This window comes from Daldinia childiae (genome assembly GCF_008694065.1).
Source record: "Daldinia childiae strain JS-1345 chromosome Unknown Scaffold3, whole genome shotgun sequence".
Classification (NCBI taxonomy): domain Eukaryota; kingdom Fungi; phylum Ascomycota; class Sordariomycetes; order Xylariales; family Hypoxylaceae; genus Daldinia; species Daldinia childiae.
This window is the reverse complement of record NW_022984644.1, coordinates 2,222,294-2,243,192: the sequence shown is the minus strand read 5'-3', so window position 1 is coordinate 2,243,192 and position 20,899 is coordinate 2,222,294. Positions and strand designations below refer to the sequence as shown.

Here is a 20,899-nt window from a genome sequence, read left to right as displayed (position 1 = left end):
TCGGAAGGTTCTTAAGAAATCTTTTATTACATTCATGATGCACTATTATTGACTTGCAGTCCTAGAGAAAAGCCACATCTTGGCGTACCCCTTTACTAAGTACTTTCCTCCCATACTCATCTATGTTATTTAGGCGATATCCTAGGTACGCTCTTCACTTAAAACATTCATTATTGATCTCCGAGAGCTAGGTTTATCGAACTAGCATGTATTATTGTATTTATACCAATCCTTATCATAACGAACTGAATTACACCTGGACGGCAGTAAGTAGTGGTATCTCAATAGTAAGCAGCTAACGCAAAAATCAATGCCATATACATAGACGAAGTATTCCCTTCCCATCGTTATTCAGATCTCTTATTCGTCGTACTCCATTGCAAGGAAGGGAGAACAAATCTTCCCTTACCTCCGTACCGTATCGGGCTTTAAGACATGTCTTAATTTCCACTTGTAAAAGGGGCATGCTACTCCGCGCCCTCGAAATTATTCCGCCCCGCGCGCCGAGGCTCCATACTACTGACCTGCTCGCCGATGATCGACAAGTGTTCATTAAGGCTACCAATAAGACGGCGCATTTCATTAGCCACGTCGCCAGCTGTAGCTCTTGCCTCAACGACGCTTATTGATGGTGGAGCTATGGACGGGAGGTGTACGGGTCCCGTCGTCCGCAGAATGTGCGCGGCAGTGGTAGGGCCGTGATACCCGTCATCCCGATCCACATAAGTATCGGTTGATGAGACAGTATACTCGCTATTCTGATGTTGGTGCTGATGGTGTAACAGCTGTTGTTGATGCGGAGGTCCCGTCATGTTTAAGACGTTGGATTCAGACATTTCGTCTTCCTCGGCGATCTTACTGGCTATTCGGGCAGAAAACTCGGAGCCATCGGAAACATAGATGGATGGCTCACGGCTAGTAAAGTTGGCGGGCGCATAGACGGAGGCGTGGCGCTCGAGTTCAAAAGGCTCACGAGTGCCAATTTCGGAGCCTGCGATGGATGCGATGTCTGAGTTAGCAGTAGATGGGCGTGTGAACTCTGGGAAGTTAGGCTCGGGCATGCTCATATCAAGGTCAATCAAGCTGGCCATGGACATGCGATCATTTGATGGTGCGCTCGTACTTTGCATATCATAGCCCTGTGATGGCAGCATGGGCTCGGTAGGATGGTGTTGGAGTCGGGGACGTTCGGGGCCACTGTCAAAGCCACGATCTTCGTTAAATGTGAAATGTGACATCTCAGGATTAGCGGAGGCTGGAGGGATACTTGTTGGCCAAGACCAGTCAGGTGCATGATGTCGGCCATTATTCATATCCGCGGGGTCGCTTAAAGGTGCCCTATCGTGTACTTCTGTCGCCGTAGCTGATGAGAAAGACCAGTTGTTGTCCATTGAAGCTCGTGGGTTCTGTCCTATTCCTGAATTATGCCCTACTCCTGGGCCCGGTCTTATCGTACCCATATCGACAAAGTTCGAAAGGTCACCGCCACCGAGAGAGGCGTCAAGGTCAATTAAGGATTCGCGAAGTGTTGCGTGGAGAGAGTCGTCGCGTAGTGGAAGATCAGATGCTGGAATCTCGTTTGTCATCGGTGGCTCTGATACCGGAGGTGGCCCAAGGCGACCGTAATACATACGGGAATTCTCGTCGTAGTTTGATATCGTGTTGGGGTCGAAGACTTTTTCTAGAGGGGCTTTTATTTTGGTGGCAGCTAGGGCTTGTGGTGGTGGTCGACGTCTACCTTTGCCTAATGCCTTTGGTCGTGCCGTGTCTTCGCCAAATGTCGTGGGGAAATCGACAGCTGATCCATAAACGTCGCGGACTGCCTGGACTTCTGATATGCCATCTGAGATATCGTGAAGCTGCTCATCGAAGGCAAGCGTAGTGGAAAAATTCCATTCCTCAGTTGACAACGAAGTCGAATCCAGATCAGCGGGTGCTTGTGCTCCTCCGGCTGCGAAGAGAGATTTCCTGATTCCGCCACGCTCTTCCCAAAGTCTAAAGGCTTTTACTAGGTTGGCCAGAGAGGAGGTAGGATATCGAGAACTCGTATTAAAAATATATGGGTGTTGCTGGATCTGTTCGATAGATGGTCGTCTGGAAGGATTTTCCTCCAGACAAAAGGCAACTAAACTTTTAAGTTCGTCTGAGTATTGATCACCCTCGAGATGTGGTATATGTTCTCTAAGGTAGTCACCTAATTGAGGGAGGCCTACCCTTGCTGTCGCATTCGGTGGTAAACCAGAGGCAATCTCGTATACCATAGATCCGAAGGCCCATATGTCAACCTCTGTTCCATACTGAGCATTATGGTCAAAGAGTTCTGGTGCCATCCAATGTGGTGTTCCAATGAAAGTAGATCTTTTGTCTAACTTCGTCTCCATCATACCAGCAACACCGAAATCGCACAACTGGACCGCTCCAGTTTCGGTAACTAAGACATTAGCGCACTTAATATCGCGATGTATAATGCCCTCCTTATGAACCCAATAAATTGCTACGGCCACTTCACGCAATATAGGTATAATCCACTTCTCTTGTAACCCTCCAGGAGTGGTCGGTTTCATTAGAGTTGCTACACTTCCTCCAGCACAATATTCGGTAACCATCCACATAGCCTTGCCAACAGGTAGAGCTTCGATGACATGGTTGATGTTCTGGGCACCAGACTGACTTAAACGATGCAGCGCATTGATCTCTTTGAGAATCTCACTGTAAGTATCCGCGAGCTTCGGGTTCACCGTATCACTTTCATCAACGTCTATAATCTTGACAGCTACTACAGCAGAAGTTCTCAGGTCGTTTGCCTTGTACACACGACCAAAACTCCCCTTACCGATTAGTTCCGTAAGGCGGTACTGGGGAGCGGGTTTTCCTGACTTGGCGCATTCTTCTTGAACAGCCTCTTCCATTTTCCGCGCGTCTTCGACAGCTTTTTGGCGCGTTGTCGCAGGTCCTCCGCCAAATACTTGAAGAGTTGCCATGGTGTGTGAACGTCAATCGTAGGATAACTGGGAGACATGGTTAGCTGGTGCTCCTCAAAATTAAAATTGAACAAACGCATAGTGGATTCAACGTGTAGATTAGAAATGGTGAACATGAAGGGCGACAAAAGGGAATTTGTAAGGAATATTCGCATCTTATTAGCGTTAGTACCACTCCTACTCGCCTTTTTGCCGGAGTTGGGGGACGGAGTGGTATGTTTAACGGCGGGTGATCCATTAAAGCTAGGACGTATGGACCGCCGCGAAGGCCTGGGTTAGATTCTAGCGGAATATCCACTGACCATGCTGGGGAGTTCTTATCATCAAGAAAAAGATTATTGTTCATAGGCCCAGCTGGAGTCCCAACCGGAGTCACCGCCATGGGGGGTCGCTTGAGAGAAGGGGTGGAAGGTTGTACGGGGGAATCAGTTAGGAACGCCATGTTGTCTTGATGTTGTGGCGATAAATTGTCGGAAGCAGGACGGGTTGGTGACTCGAGAAAAAGAAAACTGAATGAATCATTGAGAGCAACATACTTACAAATAGGCGGTAACTCCGGTAATAAACCTTTAGATTTATTATGCCGAATAAAAAGGAGGACTTATTTCAACGTAGTCTGTTACCGCCTTCAAAAGAATCGAAGTCCACAAGGCAGCATTTGGTGGTCTATGCTTCTTAGCATAAGAAGGCTAAATGGTCAATGCTGTTGAAGACTGATTTCTCGGAGTAAATTAGTGATTCGAAAGTATGGATTAATTAATTCGTGGGTGCGTTTAAAAATTACGAGTATTAGATTGTGTAGTTGTTCTCTTATGCCTTGAAGTTGTTCATATCTTTAAAAAAGAAAGTTGATGGGTTGACAATGTGGCATCGGCGGTCCGTGCCTGTTACAACCTTACTAAAGTCGGGAAGCATAAGCTAATAAGAGGGCGAGGCGCGCTAAACTAAACAAAAGATAGGGTGAAATATATAACCAATCAAATCAATTAATGACAACTTCAGCTTTGTGCAAGGCTAAGTACCTAAAGCAGCCTCAATTACACGTCGATATATAAGTACCATCAGTGAAAAATTACTCAAGTATATGTACCTACTTATATATATCATCTATATTCCATCTGTTGTATACTTGATAATATGTCTACTACAAGTATAATATCTATATGTTTAGAAATATCTATATGCTGAGATGACCTGCCGAATATATTATAGGTATGGCATGCCACATTATCAATTAATACCTTTTGACTCTACCCCCGTTTGAATGCAGAAACCTACCTAACCTAACCTAACCTACATGAGGCTGCTTCGCCCGCCAATCTCCATGCTTCCTTGACCATCCCGCATCTCACCGCTGCGTCCGACTACGAATTCCCTATAGATTCGTTCTAGTCGGTTTCTCTCTTGAGGACTGATGCTAGCCCTAGTAGATTCCAACGCTTTTACTACGTGCCTCCATCCAATAAGAACCTCCGTACTACTTCCTTCTTTCCCCTTCTCACCGCTATCTCCTGTAGTATGGTTTACCCTCTTCTGACCCAGCTTTGTCTGTTTCCTTGCTGCTTTTATTTCTGATAGTTTAGCTGCTATAGCAGCATTCTCGGCTAGCTGGGACGATTTGTTATATCCTTTCTTCGTCTTTTCCTCTGCTTCGGCTAGGGCCGCCTCGATGCCGTAGCGAAATTGGACAAAATTCCGATTGCTCACGGCTGTGCTTGCTTTGGCTCGTGGGTCAACACCGTTACGTTTGTCGCCCGAAGGTTGTACGTCGATGTCTTTAAGCACGTCGTGAATGGCTTCCAGTTGAGCGTTCGAGATAAGCGCCTGTAAATCAGCACCAGAAAACCCTTCTGTACGCTTCGCGAGTTCAAGGAAACTCTCTTCAGACGCTACCAACTCTTTGCTAAGCTTAATTTTCTTGCTCAGAGCCTGTAGGATATCGGCACGGTCTTCTACAGTCGGAAAGCCGCATAGCAAGCTCTTGTCTAACCGTCCCGGACGAAGCAGGGCGGGATCGATTAGATCCGGCCGCGATGTTGCGGCTAAGACGTACACACCAGATAACCCTTCCGCGCCGTCCATTTGGGTCAAAAGCTGATTGACTACTCGATCTGTAACGCCTGTCGAGTCATGCCCTCGTTTGGGTGCGATCGAGTCGAATTCATCGAAGAAAAGCACACACGGCTTTGCAGCAGAAGCGCGTTCAAAAAGATCGCGAACGCTTTTCTCGCTGGCTCCAATGTACTTATTTAATATTTCAGGTCCCTTCACGGATATGAAATTGAGCCCGCACTCGCCTGCCACTGCGCTTGCGAGAAGAGTTTTACCGCAGCCAGGGAAACCGTATAATAGTAATCCGGAACGTAACCTCAAAGGGCATTGCGCAAATATCGGCGCGTATTTTGTTGGATATTGCAATGTCTCGAGTAAGATCTGTCGCGTCTCCTTTAAGCCACCAATTGAGTCGAAGGTAGTTGTCGACGTCTGCAGCGGAACATTCCGGAGAGATGCCGGCGTGAACCCTTTGAGGGCGTTATCGAAATCGGTGCGACTGAGTTGAACGATGTCTAGTGATTCATTTAAAGGCTCCTCACTAACAGACCGTATCAAAGCTTCGTTACGAGCTCGAGACACGAGAAGAATTAGATCTCCCGGCATGTAGCCATCGGTCTCCCCGGCAAGGTCGAGGAAATCCAATTCTGGGTCTAAAAGGAAACCATCTAACTTCGTATTTGTAGAAACAGAATTGCCACGGCTACGCTGATCCGCACCATCCATCCATGTGCCAGCATCATCACCACCCACACTCCCATTGGCGGTAGTAGGACGACTACCGCACGAGTCGGGCGCCTTTAAAGATTCCGGAGCCACGGTTTGCTGTTTCACAATCGTTTCTAACACTTTTCTTCGGGCGTCTTTATCCGGCGCTTTTAACTCGACGATTTCCCGGACGACGTGACCTCCGATGATTACGTTGTTGAGCGACTCTTTGCCTTGGGCGGTAGCTAGGAGAACAACACCCCTGTCGCGTCCACAGTACTGGCGCACAATTGAGCTGATAGTCTCACTGACCTGCCTACTTCGGCTGTTATCATTTCCCACTTGCAGCTCGGTCTCTACCGGGCACAATTTATCCAGGTCGTCGAGTATGACAAGCGCTTTCCCACCGAGTCTTGCGCCCCAGCTAGCACCCATGAATATTCTATTTAACGTTTCCTTGATCGTGGAAATTCTGCTTTCATCATTGACAAGCTTTCTACATGGAAAGTAAGTTGTGTGGAATAGAAATTCCTCTTGCAGTGTCCGAGCAAGGGACTGAACTATAGCTGTCTTGCCTGCTCCCAAAGCACCGCTTAGGAGGACAGACGACATATGTGAGAGGTGGGATTTCAAATCGGTTAGGAGTGAGTCGATTCCAACTAGAACTGAGTCGCCTGAAGGTTTTTGCTCGTTTATCTCATCGTCTACTAACCAAGTTGGGCGAGGAGCTGGTGTTTGTACCTCAATCGGCACAGGTTTTTCAGACCCCAGGTACCAATTCAAATGATCCTTGGAATTGGAATCCAGATTTGCGCCTTCAAACTTCACAATGCCACCCTCCCAGCCGTGTGATAACTCAAGGGTGTCGTATACTGGTAATACCATACCGTCGGTTAAAGGGCCGTGCAATAACCCATTGACTTTGCCCTTTTGACCATAAATATTAAATATCCTTCTGGATGCTTCCTCTTTTTCAACTTTCGACTCTCCACCAAATTTCAAGCCATCTGAGGTTCTAAGATCTTCAATTGAAAAAGGAGAGACTTTCAATTTTTGTATCGCATTACGCGATAATGGCGCCGGTGCCGGTTCAATCTTTGCGATTCCTCCAACGATCCCTAAACAGCCGAGCATTGCGCATAGAGGGGTAGAGAGAGCAATGGTCTGGGTCGTCGGGGGATCATCCCACGGACGTAATTGGGCAACGACCTTCTCGGTCGCTTTCGTAGTCTCGCCATTCGTTGCATTTTCTTGCTGCTTTTGGGGGTCAAGAGGAGGTTGAAGCCCAGCTGGTTTAACAATATTTACAGCAGCCCACGTTACGCCGCGAAATTCCTTTGATAGTAGAAGATCGCGATCAACCCATACGCTCAAGTCCAGCGGCGCTGATTCTTCGTCAAACCATTCGTCGCAAAGTTTCCGGTCGATTCCTCTTAAAAATAAGCTTGGCTTCTTCTCTTCTCGAGCACTCTTCCTACGCACTGTACTAGCCGAACTCTTCGCGCTTCTCCTTGACGTGCTACCTACACTACGGTCTTCCCGTGTGCTTTTAGATGGTTTAGATCGCGTCTTTGGCGCAACGATGACTTCGGCGTCGGGTGCAATTTTCACAAACGGAACATCTGCTGAGGGAGCCGGTTCGAGGGACAAAATCTTTATATTGGCTGTAGATGTGGGCGAGAGATGGAGAGTCAAGGGATGTGTGCTGGGAGGCTGACCCGGTAAGGCGGTGTACGCTGGATTCGGGAGCGCGCGGATTTGTGATAGTAGATTTAATTCTAAAAAGGTCGCGTGTAACTCGATGATCTCCCAGTCTTCAGGCGTCAGCGGTTCGATATTTACCGTATGCGCCAAAGGAGGATCGACATGTATTATGGCCGTAACCTTCTGACCGTCTGGCAATCCAAGAGTACGAGCCAAGGTAGCGTCAATCTCGACGGAAGCTACCTCCTGATCTCTTCCACTACCACGTGTACCAATTATACCATCGCGATCTACTATAGATGCTATCTTGCGTTTGCTAGGCATTCCCGTCCATCCGACATAGAGCGATCTTTGTGACGAGGAGCCATTGGTTTGGGGGGAACCATTCGCAGGCAATGGGACGCGATAGTTGAGTTCGACAACAACATTTTGGGCAGGCTATGATAGCAATTTAGTAACAACTCAATATTTAGAAGAATGAGTGAGGGCTTACAGTATTGACAGTTACAAGTAGATTGACTAGCGAGGTCGGGAGATTCACGAGACAGTTTTTAAGATGTACAAGGGATATCTCAGCAGCGACAGACTGCGCGTTCTTCCGCTGAGATGGAGCCATGTTGAACTAAATATAAGTAGATCGAATTACACCTAAAGCACTATGAAGTGTCTTCGCGAGTTGGTTACGAGTTTTCAAATACGAGCTTTCAAACATGACTTGAAGTATTACAATTTGAGAATTGTAGCTTTAACACTAAAGAAATATCCCTATGCATATGCCGTGGCAGCTGCATGGACCGAGGCATTGATCGATTTATCAAAGGTACTTTGATACTTGCATAATCATATGTACCATACCAGGTTTTGGTGGATCGAATAAACCGTTATTTCACCGTTATTTTACCATTTGCATATTTAAACGTTTGAAAATCAAGACTTAAGTGAACGACGAATAAGATTTTATATCTATTGAAGTTATTTTCAACGTTTGGAAGTAATTGGAATGTTTATGTATATAGCTATTTATATTTCCAAACGTTTCACTTACTTTCAAACGTTATAGCGTTTATAGAAAGAGCTACAAAACCCACGGGAAGGCCACGGGAAGGCCACGGGAGCGACGGGAAGGTAAATTAGGTAGGTACGTATATTATACAAATACAGGGGCAGGTAGGTAGGCAGGTAGGTAGGCAGGTGGGTAGGCAGGTGGGTAGGCAGGTGGGTAGTCAGTCAGTCAATAGATTACGAATACAATTATATTAGGTGAAAGATTGATTATATAAGACTATTTAAGGGACTATCTATCTAAAGGACTATATAAGAGACTGGCTAGGAGACTGGCTAGGAGACTGGTTATATATCTAATTAGCTAAGGTATTATAAGGTCAGGGGACTGACTGACTGACTGACTGACTGACTGACTAGCTAGTTGGTTGGTCAAGAAGTTGAAGACTTAGAAGAAAATAAAGATGAATGGGAAGGGAGGGAGGGCCTTTTATATAGACCTGTATACCTGTATACCTGTATTGCCTCAGATTTGCCTGTACAACCTTGATTTTAAATTAGACCTTGTCTTGTATGGCCTTGACAAGGGTGTGAGGCTGTGATAAAGGCTTTTAGACCGACGGGAACGACGGGAAGAGATATAAATGCTTGAATATTTGAAGGCATATTGAATATTTGAAAGGCTAAATATTTAAAAAGTTGAACGTTTAAAAAAATTTAAACGTTTAGATATTATTTGATATTAAAATAGTGGTAAACGCTAAGAATGGCTAACGTTTTTGATCTTGAATATTTAAATGAAATAAACAGTATAAATATGGGTCAAAAAAGTAAACGGTTATTGAACTGTTTATTCGATCCACCAAAACCTGGTATGGTACTTTAAGTACTTAGATACATAAGGTACGAAATACTTGTATTTATTTACGTACCTACGTACCTAAGGTATCAAATGAAAGACACCCTGAACTTCAGCTTAAGTGGAGAAAATCACTAGCCACATGGTTAGCACATGGACCTCCGTTAAGCACTTTAAGAATTGGGGCTGAAGAAGCACGCGAAAATTCGCGTCAACGCGTTATCTTGTAGAAATTGGGTCCATCTATTTCCCTGTCCCCTGTTACAACTTCCAGCCTCCATCTTCCTAAAAGTTACAGACTCAGATGTACACTAATTATTGCGACTTGCCTAATTCTGTCGCAATTCTTCTACATCCCACATCTCACTTCACCCACGAAGATTCCTAGGAGTAGATTTAATTCATAATGGCACTCCTTCAGTATAGAAACGTCGTCGACTATGAGGCACAGCAAGGTAAGTCACTAATTTCTACAATCAGCTATGTTTGAACTAATAGAATCTGTTATTAAATATAGCTGCTTTTGAGAATTTTCTCGAAAAATTCAAGACCTCGCCAGAACAGACATTAACCCACGCTATTGGCAATATTAATATTGACGAAGATGATCTGAGTGACGAGTACGATTTTATGGACGAAGATGATGAAGCGCACGAGCGACGCCGACAAGAGAAAGCTACAGCGAAGCTACCAAAACACAAATACGCCGATTTGATGCAGAAGCTCGCAGACCGCACAATTGACAAGGTTTTAATAGAGCTGGATGATATTTCTCAAGTAAGATTAATCCATATTCTCTTCGTACGAAATGCAACTAATAGCAAGTAGTGGGAGGACGATACAAATGACGGATTGAAGCTAGTAGAGTCTATCGAAGCGAATACCAAGCACTATGTCGAGATCCTATCCAGAGCTATCGATAAAAAGATGCCCGCACCCACGACTGGCATCACGTATGATCAAATGGCCTACCCCCCTCGTATCTTTACTTTCTAACACGAGTCTAGGTTCAAGGATGATGTTTTGGATGTAATCATGGAAAGGAGACAAGCCCGGAATCGTGATCTTGCTGAAGCAGCTGCCAGCACTAATAACCCAGATTTACTCGAGTTGACCTTTCCGGCTCAGCTGACGAGGAGATATACACTTGTTTTTAAGCCAAGAACATCCACCAGCGAGAATCCAGTTAAGGCCCTTGCCGTACGACAAGTACGAGGCGAGCATCTTGGTCATCTTATCACAATCCGTGGTATTGCGACTAGGGTATCAGACGTCAAACCCATTGTGCAAGTGGGAGCATATACTTGTGATCGTTGTGGATGTGAAATCTTCCAACCTATCAATGATAAGCAATATGCACCCCTTACTAGCTGTCCGTCCGAGGAATGTGAGAAGAACCAGTCGAAGGGCCAGCTCTTCCAGTCCTCACGCGCGTCCAAGTTTCTACCTTTCCAAGAAGTTAAGATTCAAGAACTGGCGGAGCAAGTACCTATTGGCCAGATTCCCCGAACTCTTACAGTCATGTGCTATGGTAGTGCAGTCCGCCAGATCAGTCCTGGAGATGTTGTCGATATTTCGGGAATTTTCCTACCTACCCCCTATACAGGCTTCCAAGCTATGCGAGCTGGACTTCTTACCGACACATATATCGAAGCGCATCATATTGTTCAGCACAAGAAAGCGTACGAAGAGATGATCATTGATGACAAGCTATTAAGGCGCATTAACAACTACAGCCATACGGGTACTGTATATGAGATGTTGGCGAAGTCAATCGCACCCGAAATCTTTGGTCACCTTGACGTGAAAAAGGCACTCTTACTGTTGCTAGTTGGTGGTGTCACAAAGAAGATGGGTGACGGTATGCGGATTCGAGGCGATATCAACATGTGTTTAATGGGTGACCCCGGTGTAGCCAAATCCCAGTTGTTGAAGTATATCTCAAAGGTTGCCCCTCGAGGCGTCTACACGTCCGGCCGTGGTTCAAGTGGTGTTGGTCTTACCGCAGCCGTAATGCGCGACCCCGTAACGGACGAGATGGTTCTCGAAGGCGGTGCGCTGGTTTTAGCTGACAATGGTATCTGCTGTATCGATGAGTTCGATAAGATGGATGACAATGATCGAACTGCCATTCACGAAGTCATGGAGCAGCAGACGATTTCTATTTCTAAGGCTGGTATCTCAACTACACTAAACGCGAGGACATCAATCCTGGCTGCTGCTAACCCTATCTATGGCCGCTACAACCCACGTATATCACCGGTCGAGAATATCAACTTGCCGGCCGCTCTACTCTCACGTTTCGATGTTCTATTTTTGCTACTTGATACACCAACTCGGGAGGGCGATGCGCAATTGGCTAAGCATGTAGCATACGTACACATGCACAACAAGCACCCCGACCTCTACGAAACTGGCGGTGACGATGCAGCACAGCATCCAAACATAGTCTTCACACCCCACGAAGTACGAGCATACGTGGCGCAAGCCCGCACATACCGACCTACGGTCCCAGAAACCGTTACCGAATACCTAACCAAGACTTACGTTCGTCTACGAGACGCGCAACGCCGCGCTGAGAAGAAGAACAAGCAGTTCAGTCACACGACACCACGAACACTGTTAGGCGTGGTGCGTCTCGCACAGGCGCTTGCGCGACTCCGATTTGATACCACGGTCAACCGAGATGATGTAGACGAGGCGCTGCGGCTTATAGAAGCCAGTAAGGAGAGCTTGGCTGCTCACGAGGCCACAGGTGGTAGAAGAACGCTCAACGCAGCTAGTCGTATCTACAACTTAGTCAAGTCGCTGGCCGACAGTGGTGCGTGCCGAGCCGAAGAGGATGAGGATGACGAGGAGGGTACAGTGGAATTAAGTATGCGGAAGGTGCGCGAACGTGTGCTGGGTAAGGGATTCACTGAAGACCAGTGGTTGAATGCGCTGGATGAGTACACGAATCTTGATGTAAGTTTTTCCAATATTCTCTATCTCCTGCGGTGATTTAAGTTACTGACATTACAAAAAAATAGGTATGGCAGACAGCGGGCAATGGCAGCAGGCTAGTGTTCATTACAGCAACGGATAATGCAGGGGAGGAAGACGACGAGTAAGGTGATTTATAAATCAGATATGAAAACTAAGCGAAGCAAAGCTCCTAATGGGCTTTGCGCCCTGGAAGTACGAGGATGAAAATAAGCCACGGCGTTATGGAACCGGGATCAATGCTATCACTGATATAACGATTAAGATGTTCTCTATCGTAGTAGCTTGCTTGTTTTCAAGCCAGTTCTTAATGTCAGAAATGAGAGAAAGCTACTTTAAGTATAAATACCTACATATTAACTATATCCTTGATTCTATATTGTGATATTACATAGGCCACCTTGATGACCTAACCTTCAAGTTCTCAAACTCCAGCAAAGGGAACCAAAGGGGCAGATAAGTCCCGATCAGTTCAATTTTGAAATAAAGAAAGGGGCATATTTCGTCTTCCTCGTAGTCAGTTTGAGTGTGATATATCTTATATGGCTACCCAGACTAAGTCACTGGTATTCCGGGGCCTCTATATATCCAAATACAGTTTATTCACCCTTACTAGACCCAGACGCTTACCTATGAGAACGCATTCCTAGATTTTACACTTGCATGTATATTAAGTAAATATCTTATATAGAAGCCCAACGGCGCGAATAAGGGCACCATCATTTACATAGAAGTGTTAAATCAGACTTGGGATTCTAGATCATCCGAGTTAACGTAATATAAAAAGGCAACATGCACAGCAAATTCCTAAGACAAGATATCCGTATACTCAACCCATACTTTCTTCAAATATATGAGCGCTATAGTCTCTCCAATACAAGGGTACATATTCCCATCATGAATACATTTCTTCAATTCAACTACAATCCCTTATTGTCCTTTATTCATTATCACGCATTACAACCAATACAAGGCATACATAACTAATGCACATCGCCGTAGAGCTTATATCATATCGTGCATATTCTATACAGGGCATATGGCGTTATATACATCCCCACCAGCGATATATCGCCGCCTAACCTCTAGAGCGGTTGTCACTTCATATAGAAGTATGAGTAATTTACACAGGCGATCTGACATCATACAGCGCAGCCCGTTCCATCTCACCGAGGATACCGCTACCAGCCAGGGTCCACTTCTCGCTGACGTTCTTCTCGTCGACGCGCAGACGAAGAATACCGCTCGCAGCCCAGTATTCCATAAGCGCGCGGGCCTCCTGCTTAGAGACACCACGGATATTCAAGACCTTGACGCCCTTGAGAGCGTCGAACACGCGTTCGTCGTACTTGGCGAAGAACGGGTCTCGAGGCGGGATCGGCTCGCCAGCCTGTGCGGCAGCAGCTTGTTCTAAAGCTTTCTCCATCGACGGAATCACGAGGGTATTTCCCTTGGTGCACACGCCCAGGATCGCCGCGCCGTTGGCGAAATTCGTCTTGCCGCCCAGCGCCTCCGTAAATAGGCGGAGTAAGCTCAGGTCATGGCTGTGGATAAGCTCAAAGGCGGGAGAGCGGTAATCGCTGATGCGCATGATGTGGCTAAGGCCGTCGAGCGCAAACATGATCGGTGGACGGCCCGGTAGTAACAGTTCCTTCCAGAAGGCCTGGAATACGGGCCAGGCAAACTCGGGTTCCTTGGTAGCGTTGGCGAGGGCGGCGAGCGTCATACCTCGGTTCACTGAGATAGGGAGGTGCATATGGTCTAGTTCGACCTTATACTGTGATAAAATGGGCTGGTTGGCCTTGTAGATAGCCTGGAAGAGCTTGACGGTGTATACGGGTTGGGAGAACTGCTCTGAATTGGGTATCGGAGAATACTCAGTCGCCGCAGTAGTTAGTTCTTGCGCTGAATGTGCAAAGAGCAGTTAGCCTTGAATTATAGCAGACCAGACTGAAGGGGGGTTTCTGTACCTTCTGGGATGTTAATTACAACCCATTTATTTAGAAACCCCGTTGCCAATCCTTGAAGTCCTAAGACACTCTTTCCCGACGCCTTATCTCCAGTAATAACCAACCTCAGAGTCTCTTTCTTGCCGACAGCATCTGTGAGTTGCTTCGCTAGATCTACCGTCTCCTTCCTGATTAACGTATGCGGCGACCGGAATAAGCCCCAAGTCTGCGTCGGCTTGAATGCCTCGCTGGCCCTTAGTTGGTCTAACACCACCTCCGGAAGGCTGAAAACCTGGCCTACAGAACCAGCATCCACGACGTTTTCGGCCGTCAATTCGCCAAGGCCTGTTACTGCTAAGGCATTATTGTTGCTAAGCTGAATGCGCTTCCGAAATGCCTTTCTCTCCCCAGATACCGGTGGTTTACCCTTATCGGCTGGTCGTTTCTTTTTACCCAATATTAACTTTTTACCGGTACGAACATGTCGTGAGAGATTTGTATCTTCCTTCTGGCCGGGTTTGGCCCTCAGTTGCGCCGAAGTGGTGAAGGCTACCGCTGATGCTGGGGTCGACGGAGCTGGTAATAATGATGCTGGCACGAGTAGCCGCTGTGAGGGCCGTGCTAGACACCTCCAACAATTCGTACTCGCCATTGCTGGTGCGGATCGAATTCGAACGTTAGTCCTCGTCGAATTTCCAACACTAGAAGCTCCCAATATCAAAATCGCAAAAAGAAGCTCCAACTAAATTTTAGGAATTGAACCTCTGATAAAAGCATATCGGTGCGGGTCACTTCCATACCCGGTACACAGGTCCATACGGATAAGATGGCGGAGAAATTAGCACTCCGATCTGCTATCGATAAGTCCGATTATGTCTGCGCTACCAGCATCTAACCAAAAATTCTTGGGAAGTGCAATTGGAACTTCATTTTTCTTTCGGTTTAACATCCCACTCACGCCATTTCAGCATTACAACACAGAGCAAAAAAGATATAATCTAGCCACACTGAGTAAATACTACTACTAAATCTACGAAAGACCTATTACCAATTCATTCCGGTCAATTCCAACCACAAAAACTTTAACAATGGCCCCGCCATCTAAGCCAAAGCTCGACGTCGCCGTCACCAAGCCAACACCCTATACCTTCGATCTCGGGCTCCTCCTCGCCAACGATCCCAACCCGCTCTCCACATCCGTCCCGGAAGAAGTCGACTCCAATGCTCTAGAAGCACAGCTCGCCGCTACCGCCCGCGACGGTGCGCAAGCCCTCATCAACCAGCTCCTAACGACACTCCCTCTTGCCGCCACCACATCCGGCGTCTTACTCACCCTCCCTCGCCCAGCGACCCCTCTACCACGTGAGAAGCCGCTGCCAGCAGCCAAGCCCCCCACGAAATGGGAGCAATTCGCCGCGCGCAAGGGTATCAAGCCCAAGACGCGCGAGCAGCGGCACGCCAAGTCCCAAAAGTACAACGAGGAGACAGGCGAATGGGAGCGCACGTGGGGCTACGATAAGGGTGGTGTTAAGAAGCGTCGTGAGGAAGGTATGGTTCAGCAGGATTGGCTCGTAGAGGTTGATGAGAAGAAGGACCGCGAGGAAAAGGCTGCCAAGGATAAGAAGAAGAGGAGAAAGGCTTGATGGACTAGGACTGTGATGCAGAGAAGTATAAATGATAAGCAGGAAGTCTAGCTATTGCTAGGAGATGCAGACTGGTGAAAATGGTAACTTGAAGGGGGGCACTCTGTTGATACCCACACATTTCGAGTCGCAATAGACAGGCGGGAGTTTTGGCGTTTCCGGCACAAGACAGCAGGTTTCGTGGGTTTGGGCATATTTGTATTGGTATTGCGGATCTTTCCACCCCAATGTATGGTACAGATTCTTTTCTAACCTTCCATATTCTAAAACTCCGTCGCTACGTTTTGTTCCACTCTCCTCCGCCCTTTCTTCCACGCAACGAAGCGTTCGCCGTGTAGCCAAAGTAGGAATTCGTTATGTTAGCACGCAGGGCGCATTGGCTATAGTAATCCATGCGCCGTTATCCAAGATCCACCACCAACTTAATTTGCTACGACATAATATGTCGGGTAGATCGACGTAGAGCGCCTAGGTAATAGTAGGTGTTATGTACTCATGTAGCAGCGTAAGGCCCATCGACTGGTTAGCTCTCTTGAAGGATCCGAGTTTGTAGTTGTTGAGAATCAAAAGACGATGCGTGCTGCTAATTCATAAAGCCTGATCGGCTCAGGGTAATCGTGAAACGCTAAGATATGAAGAAAAGTTTGAAATCGTAAACGGAGCGTAATATCGTCAAAGAGCACCGCCAAGCCAAATGCTAACCACATCCACGCCCTGGGGTATTATCAAGGCAAAAAAGCTATCATCAGATCAGGATCAACCTATCCCTACTCTCCAGTTCAGTATACCGTGACTTAAATCACCCCTTAATTATGAGAAGTTCATTGGGGAAAGAGGCTTGATAGGCGACAGCGGTCGTAATTCTCGTTCCCCGGATCGTCGTACGGCCGTATCTTGCTCGCCGTTAACAGTTAACGAATTCGACGTTGAATACTTCGATATAGGTAATCCTCCGTTTGGCTGACTCACTGGTACCGGCTTCTTTCTTATTTTCCCACCGTGGTGTTCAACAGGGGGAGCCGATAATTTGCTGCTATCAGACGAAGAAAGATTCCGATCATCACGGACATCGCCCCCACTATGGCTTTGAGACTCGGACGAGCTTAATCCACGAGGCAGTGGTTGTTGGAATAACTGATATTCCTCTTCGATATATCTAACCTCGTTCCTACACCCTTGCCAACATAATCTCCAATCGCAAACAAGGAACTTAAAACAGAATGCGTCGATTTTCATGCACGGCTGGAAACATATGCATAGATTGCGGAAGTCCATCTTATTTTTATCGGAATGTGCGAGAAGCAAGCTGAGATGACATGTGATGGCGAAAAGGAGATAATAATTAAACGGTGACAAGTTGGAGAGTTCATCAATCAGCAACTGGGGTACTTCCTCGGCGCCAGCGCACTCTCGGGAAATTCGCTCCTGGGCCTCTTTTGGGAATAGTTCGTCGGGGAGTTCACGGAGCCAGGCCTTGAACATCGAACCGATGATATTGATATCGTAAAGGTCATTCTGTGCGAATAGATCGACATCGTATTCTGTCATCGATTTAGTAAATAGTGAAACGAACCGCGGCGGGACGGGTAATTTACCTTCATCAAACTTCCTTTGCCATTTCTTAACCTGAGGGCCACTCCCAGGCACACGATAGAGGCCTTCAACCTCGGTTCCCTTAAGATTAAGATAATCAATAGCCCGCCAAGGGAAAGCGGGCATCCAAAACTCTGTCTTGTCCCGGGAATCTTCAAGTCTCTTAGATATCCTCGTCAACCGCGTCTGTTCGATCAATGGCAAATTAATAACCTTGAGAACGTAATGTTCGTCGTCCACCCCCATATCTTTATCTGACGTACTGGCGCTACGGCCGCTTCTCCCAAATAACCCTTTGCTGATCATATCTGCTGCTCGGCTACCAGAACTTTTTAGACCGTTGAAAAATGTTGAACCGTTGCTGTTACTGTCCTTAAAAGAGGAAGGATGGCTTCTATAATAGTCTTTATCGTGTCGGTGTTCTTTGTTCCCTGGGGTGTCTCGAGGAAGTGCACGGTCGGCGGAATGATTACGTATAGTCGAATTCATCATGTTTCTAAAAGACCTCTCGTAGCCATCGGGATTCATAGGGGCCGTCCTCAAAGGCTGCAGGCCTGCCGGGGATGGGTCTCGCTCAGCCTCATGTAATGTGATTGTAATCGACTCCTTTGGGCTACGACCATCGTTATCCTTCAGCGACCTATTACGACCCAGAAGCGTGAAAGGGTTGGGTTTGTTCTTTTTCGATGAGTTGGTTTCTTGTTCACTAGTGGATGCCAATGAAACATCAGATCTGGATGGCAAGGAAGGGGTTGTTTTGTGGTTCGAGGGATCGGCGGATGATAGGTCTAGATAATCAATAACGAACAAAGGATTAGCATCATGAGACTGTCGTAATACGTAACTGCACTAACTGCACTTTCTTTGACTTCCAATTCGGCGTACCTGAATTTTTAGAATTTTTACTGGATACTCTATCCGGCATGGCGGTGTTATCCGTGCCGCGGGACATAGCCTCACGCGTCCCTGCGCTGTCCGTGTGGGTATGGTAAAGCTGATTGGTAGATCTAGACGACTTCCCAAAGCCGAAAAAGCGACTACCGCTTCTCGAGTGCTTCTCGTTTTCGGGACGAGAACATGTGTCCGCAATGGTTGATACAGTATTGGAGGATGGGAGGAGAGTCAAGGGCGGGAGTTCTGGCTCGTGGCGCTGAGGAGATTGGTGTCGTCGATGTTGAGCAACATGTACGCTTTCGGGAGATTGCAGCGGCTGGGTTGGTTCAACAGGATAATCCTGATACTGCTGTGTCTGAGGCTTGCTAGGCGTGCTTGTGTTAAACTTCCCAAAGGGAGAACGAGGCGACTTGGGCGACTTAGAAGGCGATGGGGAGGTAATTTGAAGCGTAGGTTCACTCTTCAGCGTAGGGCGCGGGCTTGGTCTATCTGTTCCTGGAGCATTGGGATCTGAGTATGTAGGGGCGCTTGCGCTGGTACTGGAAGCGGAGTGCTGGCCCAAGGAATCCGAATCGTCAGCCAGGGACAACGGATTGGGGACTGGCTTTCGGCGCATTATGGATGGCATGTGTTCCCCTTATTGTCCTCCGGTCAAACACAAATCGGGGAATATCAGGGACGAGCCTGATTCGCTCTATGCCGCAGGAGGACAGGCTAAGTCGTGCGCGGTGGAATGCTGTAACAAGTATTGGGGTATCAGACGGATCGTAGGAAGGATTAGCAAAGCGAAATAAGGCAGACTTGGGTAATCTGCGACAAGAGACGCCAGACCAGGCCGATTAAGGGTAAATTTTTTAGGAGGGGAATAATGGTAACGGAATACGGGGAAAGATATTGTACAACTAAACTTTTAGAACTTGCTGACGGCGACATACAAGAAAAAAAAGAAGAAGATGACCCAAAGATCCAACCTTGAGATTTCCAAGGGAGAACTGAATTGGGGTTGAATTGAATATTCAAGATTGATTTGACGAATTGATGCCTCTGGGAGAGTCCTGGCAGCAAGTAGCTGGCAGGGGATAACAAGAGGTACCCACATCCACGGTTGTGTCGGTCGTCGTACCTGACGAGTTGCGAAAATGCGCTAGGTCTCAGGGGTTACTAAATAGTTAATACAGGTAACTACATGTAACTACATTAGGTATATAAATGTATCTACGTACATATTATTGAATGGCAGTAGCAGAAAAGCTAAAATACTCTAATGAAAGTTCGAATTTCCCGAATTACTCTTTCAGTTACATAATTTTTACAATATTGAAGTTGAGTAATCATAGTAGGTATCACAAACCTGGAATTGGCTTTGAGCTTGTTTGACTTCCGCTTACCTTTCCAAGTCTAGCTATTAGAGAAAGAAAGAGAAGGCTTAAGACATAAGATATGACGAAGTAGTGATACCCTCACTTAAATATTACTTATTATAAATCCAATTGTAGGGATATATGTAGTATTTACTGGCGAGTAAAAATGGAGGTTAGCTTGAAAATAGTACTAGTAGTGTCAGATGTTGTAAAGCTACTTGCGACATAACTTGGAAGTTAAACCTTTCAAGATTTCACTTTAGTTCAATGTTCTTTATTATTAGTAAGATATTTAGTTAAGTAATTAAAGTTATTTTTGCCTATATTGCTATTTAAGTAGATGAATATATACCTCCTAAGTTAATAGAAGATATTTCACTGATATATCGAATAACTACCTATTAAGTTTCTAAAGCAGTATGGTCTCGGTATGTTTTCATTGAGGTTCAATTGGCTTTATCAACCTATCGAACTATTGACCGTACATAACCGGGCTTGCCGGGATCCACCTTACTTCATGTATGTAAAGGCGCGTAATAAGATTTTAAATCTGAAACAGGCTCTCACGCATAACCGCACTTTCTATAATACCCATATTTTCCTCGGCGAAATGTGGCCAGACTTAGCGCTGCAGACATACTTTATTAACCTATGTTAGGTAGGCATCTACATATAACACAGGTACATAAGGTATGTAGTAGGTATGCATCGAGAACATTTGATATGCAAGTAGATCTTAGCTGAAGATTATAATGACGAGGTTATATATTATCATAGTAGCATCAATACGTATTTTATATGTTAGACATTATTGTATCTCACATATTAATTTACGTACGATAACCTCCGAGGACATCTCATGTTCCTGAGCGTACATAGGTTAGGTACCTTAGGTACCTACCTTATATGTGTAGTCTGTCTTAGTCAAATTCTAATAATAGGCTCACATAATTCACAAGGCATTCGATGGAACATCTTCCTAACAATATAGTAATTCGTTAACAGATTCAAGCTATCCACCCCGAGTACATCCTCTTCCATAATACCATGACCCTAATGATTCCCTTCTAGGTAGAGCACCGAAACCTTTTGGTCTCACATTTGAAGGGATAATATATGGCAAGTAAATTTATAACCCAAGAGGTATAAGACACTTAACTACCAGGAAGAA

General features: G+C 46.2%; 6 protein-coding genes across 6 annotated transcripts; 2 read left to right on the top strand and 4 right to left on the bottom strand.

The window, feature by feature from the left end:
- Nucleotides 1-467: 467 nt before the first annotated feature.
- On the bottom strand, nucleotides 468-2,981 carry GL218_03330 (Serine/threonine-protein kinase nak1; the record flags this gene model as incomplete). Its single annotated transcript, XM_033579887.1, has 1 exon — nucleotides 468-2,981. One exon carries the CDS (start codon nucleotides 2,979-2,981, stop codon nucleotides 468-470), a length of 2,514 nt encoding a protein of 837 aa, XP_033436113.1.
- Nucleotides 2,982-4,274: 1,293 nt separating this feature from the next.
- GL218_03329 (Peroxisome biosynthesis protein PAS1) lies at nucleotides 4,275-8,061 on the bottom strand (the record flags this gene model as incomplete). Its single annotated transcript, XM_033579886.1, has 2 exons — nucleotides 4,275-7,883; nucleotides 7,939-8,061. The coding sequence occupies 2 exons, from the start codon at nucleotides 8,059-8,061 to the stop codon at nucleotides 4,275-4,277; spliced, it is 3,732 nt and encodes a 1,243-aa protein (XP_033436949.1).
- Nucleotides 8,062-9,712: 1,651 nt separating this feature from the next.
- GL218_03328 (DNA replication licensing factor mcm7) lies at nucleotides 9,713-12,416 on the top strand (the record flags this gene model as incomplete). Its single annotated transcript, XM_033579885.1, has 5 exons — nucleotides 9,713-9,761; nucleotides 9,824-10,083; nucleotides 10,135-10,259; nucleotides 10,314-12,270; nucleotides 12,336-12,416. The coding sequence occupies 5 exons, from the start codon at nucleotides 9,713-9,715 to the stop codon at nucleotides 12,414-12,416; spliced, it is 2,472 nt and encodes an 823-aa protein (XP_033436948.1).
- A 995-nt stretch (nucleotides 12,417-13,411) lies between these two features.
- Nucleotides 13,412-14,889, bottom strand: GL218_03327 (37S ribosomal protein S23, mitochondrial; the record flags this gene model as incomplete). The annotated part of the gene is made up of 2 exons (XM_033579884.1): nucleotides 13,412-14,193; nucleotides 14,259-14,889. 2 exons carry the CDS (start codon nucleotides 14,887-14,889, stop codon nucleotides 13,412-13,414), a joined length of 1,413 nt encoding a protein of 470 aa, XP_033436942.1.
- A 436-nt stretch (nucleotides 14,890-15,325) lies between these two features.
- Nucleotides 15,326-15,880, top strand: GL218_03326 (Regulator of ribosome biosynthesis; the record flags this gene model as incomplete). Its single annotated transcript, XM_033579883.1, has 1 exon — nucleotides 15,326-15,880. One exon carries the CDS (start codon nucleotides 15,326-15,328, stop codon nucleotides 15,878-15,880), a length of 555 nt encoding a protein of 184 aa, XP_033436941.1.
- Nucleotides 15,881-16,690: 810 nt separating this feature from the next.
- On the bottom strand, nucleotides 16,691-18,983 carry GL218_03325 (putative Rho-type GTPase-activating protein 2; the record flags this gene model as incomplete). The annotated part of the gene is made up of 3 exons (XM_033579882.1): nucleotides 16,691-17,421; nucleotides 17,476-18,261; nucleotides 18,359-18,983. 3 exons carry the CDS (start codon nucleotides 18,981-18,983, stop codon nucleotides 16,691-16,693), a joined length of 2,142 nt encoding a protein of 713 aa, XP_033436940.1.
- Nucleotides 18,984-20,899: the final 1,916 nt, after the last annotated feature.